General features: G+C 43.9%; 1 protein-coding gene across 5 annotated transcripts; it reads right to left on the bottom strand.

Annotated features, from left to right (window-relative positions):
• Window positions 1-184: 184 nt before the first annotated feature.
• epc2 (enhancer of polycomb 2) lies at window positions 185-11,712 on the bottom strand. 5 transcript variants are annotated; one of them, XM_076112230.1, is made up of 14 exons: window positions 11,442-11,712; window positions 10,957-11,116; window positions 10,518-10,663; window positions 9,198-9,404; window positions 8,784-8,932; window positions 8,392-8,518; window positions 7,917-8,105; window positions 7,717-7,800; window positions 5,979-6,106; window positions 5,582-5,892; window positions 5,203-5,336; window positions 4,904-5,072; window positions 4,456-4,684; window positions 185-1,029 (listed from the first exon to the last, which is right to left on the bottom strand). In XM_076112230.1, exons 1-14 carry the CDS (start codon window positions 11,589-11,591, stop codon window positions 960-962), a joined length of 2,253 nt encoding a protein of 750 aa, XP_075968345.1. In that variant the 5' UTR covers window positions 11,592-11,712; the 3' UTR covers window positions 185-959. The 5 variants fall into 5 exon arrangements, 4 of the variants coding, with proteins under 4 accessions (XP_075968345.1, XP_075968348.1, XP_075968347.1 ...); XM_076112233.1 differs by having other exon boundaries at window positions 4,566-4,684; XM_076112232.1 differs by having other exon boundaries at window positions 5,203-5,333.
• Window positions 11,713-12,232: the final 520 nt, after the last annotated feature.

Below are 12,232 nucleotides of genomic sequence, written 5' to 3'. Positions count from 1 at the left end.
AGGATTCTGATTCACTAACAGAAAAAATGAATCTGAAGACTAACCCTAACTAAAACTAACTAACCCTGACTAACCTTATTGAATGAGGCTCAATGTGTTCAGTAAAAACACGTAATCTGAAGTTTTCTTGTTTTTACTCTGGTGGTGAGAAGTTATTTACAACGAAAAATAAAACCAACAGAAAGTCTGTCGATGCATTTTTATTTCTCAGCATTTTAAGGAGAAACAAACTTCTTTACATGATTCAGACTGATGACGTCATAGAAACAAGTTTAAAAATATAAAAAAATTTGTGCATATTGTTTATTTTAATGTGGCTCAAATGATCAGAAGGCCATGAAGAGATTATTTAACAAACATTAAAAAAATATCAAGTCGATCCGGACGTCACAAAAACATCTTTAAATCAGGAAAAATTAAATAAATCAAGACTCACGTTCAGATTTTAAAGAAATACAAAATGTAAACATGAGAAATAAATAATATAAGTCATCATGGACCAATCAGAGCCAAGATACAGACTCATGGACCAATCAGAGCCAAGATACAGACTCATGGACCAATCAGAGCCAAGATACAGACTCATCATGGACCAATCAGAGCCAAGATACAGACTCATCATGGACCAATCAGAGCCAAGATACAGACTCATCATGGACCAATCAGAGCCAGGATACACAAACAAGGCTTACTGTGAACCAATCAGATGATTCTGTAGTCACATGATAATGTGCTTTAGAGACTAAACTGATGAAATAAACAAACTATTTCACATCAAAGACATTTACAAACTGTACAATAATAACAATAATAATTATAATATTATCCACACTTGATAAAATGTTCTGATTCTGACATTTCTTCTTCTGGAGGTCACATTCACCGGTCACTGAGGAGGAGGAGCTAATGGGAGGAGGAGCTGGTAGGAGGAGGAGGTGATAGGAGATGATGATGTGATGTTATGTGACCTCCATGAGCAGGTTGGTCTCTGACAGTCCGTTCACAGGTCTCTCCGACTCGTGAGGATCTCTGAGATAAAAACAGTCAACCGTCAGTGATGACATCACTTCCTCTAAAAAGATCTTTACCAGCTGGGACAGCGGCCTGGTATTTTAAAACATTGCAGATTCTATAACGGTGATCCTGATAGAACCAGATTTCCAGTCTGGTTAGGTGTCCTGGTCTTGCTTCTGGTCCTGATCTGATCTCAAAGCAGCTTGTTGGACCAGCTTTTGGGTCCTAATGTAAATCTAATCCATAGTATGTGTAATATTATTCAGAAAGACTATTGAACCAAAATGTCTCTTTATTCCGCTACTTAACGAGCGCTAATTAAACCTCGGTCATGCTTACAGGAGTTCATTTGGTTTCGTTGACTTCTATGGTGAGCAGCTAGCTGGCTTAGCTGATCTCTGTGACGTCTGTGGTTAAACTCTGTGGCCCAAACACATCACTTTACAGCACTGAAGCTAGCATCAGCTAGCTAGCCATTTGTACCTGGACTGTGGTTCTGCCCGACACCCACTGCTGCTATTATTAGGGCCCGAGCACCGACGTAGTCAGAGCGGAGGACCTATTGTTATTCTAATGTTTTTTCTTATTATTATTCTACAAGTTTCATCGCAAAAAGGAGGTGCTTGGGATACTGGAAAACTCCTGAAATTTGGCACGCAAGCCAGAATTTGCGAAAATTGCAGTCTGATTGGGGTGTCCAACTGCGGTATGAAATATTGGCTCGATAGCGCCCCCTATTGAGTAGCCCCAACACCGGGTTTCACCTAGCAGTATGAAATTTGGTAGGTATGTGGAACGTGATGAGACGCACAAAAAATCCTTTTGGAGTTTTTCATTAAACCAAACAGGAAGTCAGCCATTTTGACTTTTATGACGTTTTTGACCGTTTCAAGGCGTCACAGAGATTTGATCCGATTGACTTCAGATTCGGTCAGTATGCTCTTGAGACCGTGGCAGTGAAAAGTTACTCAAAGATCAAAAAGTTATCGAACTATGTATCCGTGGCGTGGCGTCAAAAAAACACCATTCGCCGCGAAACAGGAAGTTGTTGTAACTCGGCCATACATTGACTAATCTGCTCCAAATCTCTCATATGTCATAACATCCTGACTCGGAACACATCTATAAGACAATTTAGAATCATAGTAATAGCGCCACCTAGTGGCAACTGGAAGTTGTAAGTTGTGTACTTTGACATCCTGCTCCTCACAGATTAATCAGATCCCTCTAAAATGTTGTCAGAACAGCCTTAAGACCTTGATAATGCTTGATTGTGAAGATTGTGAAGAAGTTGTTGAAGGGCGGTGACGTGGCGGCTTGGCGAATTTTGATCCTTCGCCATGAACGAATAAACTGATGTAACTCAACTCCACATCATCAGATCTTTACCAGATGTCACATGGTTGATTAGACTCCAGGCATGAAGACATCTGCAGGCCAATTTTGAATCATAGTCATAGCGCCACCTACTGGTAACAGGAAGTTAAAGTCTTTATACTTTGGCTTGTTTCTCTTAGTAGGTAAATCAAATCAACATCAAATTACTTCCACACAAATGTAAGAAGTTCATAATACCAGTTCATGAAGCTTTTGATGTTTCGTCGAACGCCGTTGCCATGGCAACGCAGTCTTCGCCGTGAAAAACTAAGGTAATTTTGAGAGGCTAAAAATGCTCGAAACATAAGCAAACTTGGCAAACAGATTTAAAGGCCAAAATGTAGTTATATAATATGATTTTATTGGTTCAGAGTGGCAAATCGGCTCAATAGCGCCCCCTACAATATTTCGATGAAGCAGCCCTCGCAGTACGTTTCACATAGATTTACAAAATTTGGTAGGCACATGTGGACTTAAAAGAAAGTCTCTTGGGACCATGCTCTAAACCCAACCGGAAGTCAGCCATTTTGAATTTGTTATGAATTTCTTGTGTTGTTTTTGTCATTTCCAGGCACTGCACTTTAACGACGTCCTCCTAGGGAAATAATCGAATAAACCTAGAATTTGGTCAGAACAATCTAAAGACCTTTGTGATGAAAAGTTACTCAAAGCTTGTTGTTTCGTGAAAGGCCGTTGCCGTGGCGACGCATTCTTTGCCATGAAAAACGAAGGTGTTTTTGAGGGGCTAAAAATGCTCAAAACATAATCAAACTTGTCACAAACATTTAAAATTCTGAATGTTATCTGATGTGATTTTAATGCTTCAGAGTGGCAAGTCGGCTCGATAGGGACCCTACAATATTTCGACGATGCAGCCCTCGCAGTATGTTTCACCTAGATGTATGACATTTGGTAAGCAGATGTATCACATGTAGACTTAAAAAAAAGTCTTAGGGGTCTAAGCTCTAAACTCAACCGGAAGTCAGCCATTTTGAATTTTGTATGAATTTCTCATGTTTTTTTTGCAATTTCCAGGTGCTCTACTCAAACTTCTCCTAGGGAATTAATCCTATCAATTTAGAATTTGGTCAGAACAATCTAAAGACCTTAGTGATTAAAAGTTACTAAAAGCTTGAGGTTTCATCGAACGACATGGACTTGGTGTGGCGACCATTTTACATGGTTCACATCATCCATCAAGCTGTTGTAACTCGACTGTACTTTTTCAAAACTTGACATTGTTGATGAATGTCATGGCTTTAGAACTTCTGCATGCCAATATTAGCTCATAGCGCCACCAACTAGCAACCATGACAGTAAGCAGGATTCTATAATTACAGGCATCCAAACACTGAACTTATTAAAGATTCGTGGGCATAACACCAGAAAATAAGACTTTTCTGATCTAAATGTGTGCAAAGTGAGATGTTTTGAGAATGTTGTGCCATTTCTCCATGACTGTTCCCGCTTTGAGTCCCTCAGCAATGATTGACAGAGCTACTTGCACAAACAAACGGTCGTTTTTGAGACCTGCATTTACTTTGACAGTCTGTTATGTTACACTAAAGCGCATTCACAAACAATCGTCTTTTTGTCAAACTTTACAGGCTTGCATTTATGATTGTATTCGGAGATGCACTCAAAACAATCGAGTCTTAAGACCTGGCAAAATGAACTGGCTACGCCGCTGGTACCACAGGAAATACCGTCTAACTCGTGCATGCAGTGTCTGATGGTCACAGAACTGAATGGCTGCATCAACCAGAGTCCTGCCAGTACCCTCGGCATGCGTGAAGATGCGAGGGCCCGATCAATGCTGCTTGGAGCTTTAATTACTATTACTATCACTACTACTATTATTATTACTAGTATTACTATTATTATTAGTCCTCGTATTTACAATATATCTGTTTCACTGTTGGTCTGGTATCAGTTATAAAGTTAAAAGGTCAGAAACATTATGTAGGACGAGTTTACCTGGACAGGTGTGTGCGTTGCACACGGGTGTGCGCGTCGTACAGGTGTGTCTAGGAGTTTACATGGACAGGTGTAGGAGGCGTTTACCTGGCGGTGGAGACTTTGGGCACTCGGTCGAGGCTGGCAGTGATGGTGGCAAGCTTTAAGGCAGACGTTGGGGGGGCGGAGGGTCGAGCAGTGTGGGGGGGGGCTCTCACCTGGTTCACCTGGTTCCTCTGGTTAGGAAGAGACTGAGTGGAAGAGGAGAGAGACCCCCGAGCTGAAAGCCCCAACCTGCTGACAGACGAGGAGGACGAGTACGGAGGCCTGGAGGGACCTGAGGAGGAGTTTACATTAATGATATGATATATATATTAATATCATCTTATACATTTAAAATAGATACTTCTTTTACAAAATGTCCACTTCATCTCTTATGGACCTCTTTGATTCAATACATCGCTACCTTTTGTCCTCAATGATACTAACTCATATAAATAAAGTTCTCATGAGCATCGGTTCACCCAGCGAGACTCAGACAGGTGAGGTGGCTTACCTGAAGAATGAAGGACTCCGTTGATGCTAGACTTATAGGGTTTGTTCTCACTGTTGTGACCACGAGGAGGAAGAAGAGGAGGAAGAGTAGCGCTGATCACAGCTGAGGCTGCAAACTGAGCGCTGGCCGAGTCCACGGTCTTTGAACGGGACTCACTGGACCTGGTGGACTAGAGAAAGACCAGGACCGGGTGTTACTCAGAGAACCAGACCACCAAATATACAGTATATTACCTGTGTTCAACACAGTGATGTGTGTCTATATAAAGCAGTATTGTTATATATTAATATATATGTTACCTGTGCTCCACACAGTGATGTGTGTCTATATAAAGCATTGTTGTTCTGTAATTGCAGCTGTTCCAGCTGTTGTTTCTGCATCTGGATCAGCTGCTGCTGATGACTGTGGTACTGCTCCTCTGTGATGCCCCCTGCTGGTACACAGAGAGAAGACATATATATGCATATACATAACTAACTGGCACGTGTAGCAGCTGGTCCACATGGGGAGCAGAGCTGAACCATGATGTGACAAAATAAAAAGTCAAATAGTTCATCTAAACTGGAGACTTGGACTTGACTTGACGGTTCAAACTGTTGTGGTTCAGTCAAAGTCTGCTGTCCTCTCAGCTCCAGGATCTGCTGCTGACAGAGATGAAACTAATGATCAGAAGCTCACCTGAGTTATTGCCAGGTAAATGACAACAGGCGACTCTGTGGTCCTCCATAGAAGACTCTGTGGTCCTTCTGCCGCCCTCCCTCTGGCCCTGAACCGGTCTGGGTCTGAAGCAGAACCTCCTCAGGGTCTGGATGTTGCTCAGGACTTCAGTCAGACAGGGGCCAGTGGTTCCTGAGGTCAGGGGGGGTTTCTGCTCCAGTGTTACAGGGTCATTACTGGTCCTGGTTCTGGTCCTGCAGACTTGATGTGTTGAAGAGTCCAGCTGCTTCAGTATTGGATCCAGACCTGAGGAGGCTCGGTCCAGGATGATCCTGATCAGAGAGAGAGATGGAGAAAAGTCTTCAGCTTTACTGATGAAGACTGTGATGAGAGTGAGGGGTCAGTAGATGGGAGCTACCTGCCCCCCCGTCCTATCCTGCGGCGGCTCAGTCCCGTCCAATGAGGAGGCAGAATCAGTTCAGCCAGAGAGTGACGGAGACACTGAGGGAGAGGATGATCGTCTCCACCCGTCTGCTCCGTCTCAGGCTGCAGAAACAAACCAACACAAACAGTAGTTAGTGTTTATTATCCTCTAAAGTGTTTTATATCTTTTATACAACAACTACACTGAGTTTAGAAGTGTTTCACTCCTTAGAAGAAGTATTTCCGAAATGTCCCTGAGCAAGACACTGAACCCCTAAGCGCTCCTCAGGTGCTTCTCAGGAGCAGCCCACTGCTCCCTGTATAGGGATGGGTCAAAATGCAGAGAACAAAACAGACAGACTACGACACAAAAAAAACAGCAGCACTAGTAGTAGCAGCACTAGCAGCACTAGTAGCAGCAGCACTAGTAGTAGCAACACTAGCAGCACTAGTAGTAGTAACACTAGCAGCACTAGTAGTAGTAGCACTAGTAGTAGTAGCACTAGCAGCACTAGTAGTAGCAGCACTAGTAGCAGCAGCACTATTAGTAGTAGCAGCACTAGTAGTAGCAGCACTAGTAGCAGCAGCACTAGCGGCAGCAGCACTAGTAGCAGCAGCACTATTAGTAGTATCAGCACTAGCAGCATTAGCACTAGTAGTAGTAGCACTAGTAGTAGCAGCACTAGCAGCACTAGTAGTAGTAGCACTAGTAGTAGCAACACTAGCAGCACTAGTAGTAGCAGCACTAGTAGTAGTAGCAGCACTAATAGTAGCAGCACTAGCAGCACTAGTAGTAGCAGCACTAGCAGCACTAGCAGTAGCAGCACTAGTAGTAGCAACACTAGTAGCAGCAGCACTAGTGGCAGCAGCACTAGCAGTAGCAACACTAGCACTAGCAGCACTAGTTGTAGCAACACTAGCAGCACTAGTAGCAGCAGCACTAGCAGCAGCAGCACTAGCAGCACTAGTAGCAGCACTAGTAGTAGCAACACTAGCAGCAGCAGCACTAGTAATAGCAACACTAGCAGCACTAGTAGTAGCAACACTAGCAGCACTAGTAGTAGCAACACTAGCAGCACTAGTAGTAGTAGCACTAGCAGCACTAGTAGTAGCAGCACTAGTAGCAGCAGCACTAGTAGCAGCAGCACTATTAGTAGTAGCACTATTAGTAGTAGCAGCACTAGTAGCAGCAGCACTAGCAGCAGCAGCACTAGCAGCAGCAGCACTAGCACTAGTAGTAGCAACACTAGCAGCAGCAGCACTAGTAGCAGCAGCACTATTAGTAGTAGCAGCACTAGTAGCAGTAGCAGCACTAGTAGTAGCAGCACTAGCAGCATTAGCACTAGCAGCACTAGTAGTAGTAGCACTAGTAGTAGCAGCACTAGCAGCACTAGTAGTAGTAGCACTAGCAACACTAGCAGCACTAGTAGTAGCAGCACTAGTAGTAGTAGCAGCAGCACTAGTAGTAGCAGCACTAGCAGCACTAGTAGTAGCAGCACCAGCAGCACTAGCAGTAGCAACACTAGTAGCAGCAGCACTAGTGGCAGCAGCACTAGTAGTAGCAGCACTAGCAGTAGCAACACTAGCACTAGCAGCACTAGTTGTAGCAACACTAGCAGCACTAGTAGCAGCAGCACTAGCAGCACTAGTAGCAGCAACACTAGTAGTAGTAGCAGCACTAGTAGTAGTAGCAGCACCAGCAGCACTATTGTAAAACAAGAGGAGAAACTCACAGAGAGATATTGACATCCAGCTTTTCTCCTGAACACATAAACTCCATCAGGATTATTTTCTTCATCAGGTGAAGACGGGGGAGACTGAAGAGACATGAACAGAATATATTATAATATTGTTTTTACTATATTATACAGAGTATGTCTTTCTACACATGATTTCACAATAAAAGTTGAAGATGGTGATGGTGGTTCCTGACCAGTGGAGGTGGAGGGCTGTCTTCCTCTCCAGAGCTGTGGAAGTCGTACTGTTTGATGTTGGCCTTGTTGACGGTGAAGGGACCGGGCGGTCGACAGGGTCGTCTCTGTGGAGGACAGAATCTGTCCCGTCTCATGTTCTTTTTCGGTCGGATCAGATCAAAGGGAAGCTCGTCAGACACCAGCTTCTTCTGAAACATAGACTCTGAACATGAGATCTGAGGGAGCCAAGACACTGGATTCATAAGTACAGTAATATGTAACAACAGAAGGTAACCTGTGTTCTATGAAGGAGACTAACTCATGTGTTAAATACAGTAAAGAGAAGGTAACCTGTGTTCTATGAAGGAGACTAACTCATGTGTTAAATACAGTAAAGAGAAGGTAACCTGTGTTCTATGAAGGAGACTAACTCATGTGTTAAATACAGTAAACAGAAGGTAACCTGTGAAGGAGACTATGAAGGAGACTCCGTACCTTGATCTTGATGTCCGTTCTGTGTCTGTTGTTGTTTAGAGTAACTGGGACGCTGTAAACTGGTTTCTCCACCAGAGGGAGTGAAACCTCTCTGAGAGTTTCTCCACTGAAATCTTCCATCTGACACCTGAACACACAAAACATCAGACTTCAAACCTCCACAGCTTCAGAAAAAAATGAAATTCAGTTGTCTCCACCACCTCCAGGGTGAGATGCCTCCTCCTCACCACCTCCAGGGTGAGGTGCAGCAGGTCTCTCTTGGACTTCTCTCTCCTCTTGATCATCTCCAGGATGGTGCCAGTCCAACTGAACTATCTCCTCCTCCTCCTCCTCCCTTCCTCCTCCCCTACTCTCCACCACCTCCAGGGTGAAGTGTCTCCTCCTCTCCTCACCTCCTCTCCACCACCTCCAGGGTGAGGTGCAGCAGCTCTCTCTTGGACTTCTCTCTCCTCTTGATCATCTCCAGGATGGTGACGGTCCGACTGAACTCTCTCCTCAGCCTCAGCATCTTCTCGTAGGACGCTTCATCGTTCTTACGGTTCTGAAAGACATCACATCATCTGTTCATAAACTCTGAGTCGTCGTTATTAAAGTATGACAGCTGCAGTAGAACTTAACTGTACCGTTAGAATATCTGTAACATTCTTAGAGGATATTAATGTCTTGGCAACACATTCATTTTTATGATTTTATTCAAAAACCTAAAGTAGAAAAATCGACGACGGGCCTAATGAATAAACAGCATGCGTTTGTGAATCCAGCAGGTTTAAATAGAGTCCACATGGAGAACCGAGAGAAGGACTCACCTTCCTGGTCTGCATCTTCTCCGTCCTGCGTCTGAAGGCCACGTAGGCGTCGTTGTTCGTCGATCCGTCTCTTCTCTCCTGTTTGATGTGAGGAATCAGTGACGGAGCTCCACAGTTCTTCCTCTTCCTCACCCAGTAATCATACACAGACTTCAGCAGGTAGTCATCCTCCTTCAGCAGCAGCTTCGCCTCCGACAGGGAGACCGGCTGAGGACAGAACCAGAACCACAGAGAGACCGGCTGAGGACAGAACCAGAACCACTCCAATATGGAGTTTCATTATTATTCATATTAGACAACCCGGACCACCCTCTCCACCACCTACTGCAGGGACAGACTGATCCAGCTCCGCTGTCACAAGGACCGATACAGGAGAACATTCCTGCCCTCTGCTATAACACTTTATAATAAATCACCTCTGAACAGATCATCCTTCACATGACTACACACCGCTACACTGTTGTTGCTGCTGTTGGTTGATTTTTGCACTCCTGTTTTTTACCTAGTTAGTTAATTTAACACTATTCTATTTCATTGTATATATTGTGCATTTTTCATACTTAATATTTTTACTCTGTTACTTTGTTTGCTGAAGTATATCTTTGGATGAATACAGTATCTATCCATCTATCACAGAGACCAACCGACAAAAAGACCAGAGGAGACTTGACAGAGGCCACGTCCACACGACTGCGTTTCCATTTTAAACTCGTATGTTTTGCTTCGTTCTCACTGAGTGTTTCACTACACCGGAGTTTCAGAGCACCGAGGTCAGATAAGTTAAACCTCCGACTAGTGTGGACGCTCGTAAACACATACGTTTATAAACGATGACGTAGACGCCCGCTTTCACTACTTGATTGGTTCACGTGTCCTCTGATTGGTCACCGATCACGTGACCCTTTACTGTAAGCTCACAAACAGCCTTGATTACCGATCGACTACCAGGATAATTCAACATAACTGATTACAGGTGTTGTTGACCTTGTTGTCTTTACTAGCAGCTGTTATTGTAACGATTAGTGAGCAGCGTGTCCAGCGGAGGTATCAAACCTACGGAGACGTCTGAAGTCACGGTTTGAGGCTTTGAGGAAGACGGACACAAAACAGAGGACTTTCCTTTTCTTATTGATGCTTATTTTGTTCTGCACAACTATTGTGAAGTTCACACATAAACTGTAAAGGAACAAAAGCATAAATGCTCTCCAGTAGAACAGAGACTTCAGCCACCAGAAGAGCTACGAGTGTTTGATGTGTGTGTGAGAGAGAGAGACAGAGAGACCCAGTGCAGTGTTACCTGGTGTGTTTGTTCAGGTTTACCTGGTGTGTTGTGGCCTTCTCCAGTCGGTCCACCATGGTCTCAAACTGCAGAGGTTTGATCTCCATCTTTCTGTTGAGCCTGTTGATGAGCGTCTCGTCCTCTGAGTCCATGTCGTAGTCCGGCTGCTCCAGATCCAGACACAAAGCTGCAGGACCACAAACATGAGACTGATGGACCTGAACACAACATGGAGGCTTAACATGTAGACTCATCTAGACCTGATTCAGATGCAGTCTCAACAAGACCAGTCTCACTGTCTACTAGTGGATCGGCTCTACAACGTAAATCATCCACCTGAGACCAAACCGGAGGAAATGGATATTTTATTAAAAAGTGTTTTAACGATTATGGGGGTGCAGTACGAGTACTACACACAGGTACTATCACAGGTACTATCACAGGTACTACACAGGTAGTATATTGTTGTGTATTACTCACGCTGTATGTGGAGGAGCTGTTTGGGGACCTTGACTTCTCCTTTGTACAGACGGTCGTAGTATGTGGTGTTACTCTCTGCTTCAGGTACAGGGATCACCATGTTCTCCTTCTTCTCCCTGAACACCTGCTGGGCTGAGATCGCCCTCTGCAGGTGGTGCTCCTGAAACACACAGGTGAGGCACACAGGTGAGGCACACTAAACATATATATATAGTGTAAGTATATATATATATATATATATATATGATAACTGTACATGCGTCTCATGGACTAAAGCTAACAGTAGCACTGGTAAGCTAGCAGCTAGGTCGGCCACTGCGTCCATGCGTTACCATGACTACTACGTAAGAACGTAAAGGTCACAGCCACAGAGCGCGTTCACGCCTCGTTGACGCTACGCTGATAGCGCAGACTGTACGTAAGTAACGTAGTGAACGTAAACATGACTCCCGCCACAGCTCCACACTAACGCTCTTTAAACGTACCAGCTCCTCTTCCTTCTCCATCCCGGTGGGCATCTGTAACACGGCCCGGTTAATGGACAGGTCCGTGAGCTCCGGTACGTCTCTGTTCCGGTACACCGGGAGAGGTTTGGAGGCGTCTAGCGCTCGAGCCCGGAACGAGAGTTTACTCATTCTTTAAATCCGTGAACCACCGATACAGACGTACCAGCTGCTCCGGTCACCGGAGGAACGTTTAACGGGACTTGAGAACCGTTGCTCGGGACTGCTCTGAAAACATGGCGGACATGTCCCATCAGCCACCGCGGCACCGCTCTGATAAACACACGCGAGACGTTAAGGTGCGCGCGCATTTCTTCTGGCCAACAGTGTATTAAGAATCTATTAAATGTATCAAAGCTCTGATATAACTTATATAGAACTCTGATAGAACTCTAATATAATTTATATAGAACTCTGATGGAACCCAGATATAACTTATATAGAACTCTAATATAACTCTGATAGAACTTATATAGAACTCTGATATAACATGTAGAACTCTGATAGAACTTATGTAGAACCCTAATACAACTCTGATATAACTTATATAGAACTCTAATATAACTCTGATAGAACTCTAATAGAACTTATGTATAACTCTAATATAACTCTGATATAACTTATATAGAACTCTAATATAACTTATATAGAACTCTGATAGAACCCTGATGGAACCCTAATACAACTCTGATATAAAGGATATAGAACCCTGATGGAACCCTGATATAACTTATATAGAACTCTAATAGAACTTATGTAGAACTCTAATATAA

The sequence above is a fragment of the Anarhichas minor genome, unplaced genomic scaffold, assembly GCF_050575085.1.
Source record: "Anarhichas minor isolate MPS153535 unplaced genomic scaffold, ASM5057508v1 ptg000048l, whole genome shotgun sequence".
NCBI classification, from domain to species: domain Eukaryota; kingdom Metazoa; phylum Chordata; class Actinopteri; order Perciformes; family Anarhichadidae; genus Anarhichas; species Anarhichas minor.
This window is presented reverse-complemented; position numbering and strand designations above follow the sequence as displayed.

Bases quoted from the DNA above. Each gene is read 5' to 3' on its own strand.
- epc2 (XM_076112230.1), bottom strand. From the start codon at position 11,591: ATGAGTAAACTCTCGTTCCGGGCTCGAGCGCTAGACGCCTCCAAACCT. The intron at 10,664-10,956 runs GTGAGTAATACA...GTGGTCCTGCAG, and splicing joins ACAGCTCCTCCACATACAGC to CTTTGTGTCTGGATCTGGAG. The intron at 8,106-8,391 runs GTACGGAGTCTC...TCTATGTTTCAG, and splicing joins GAACGGACATCAAGATCAAG to AAGAAGCTGGTGTCTGACGA.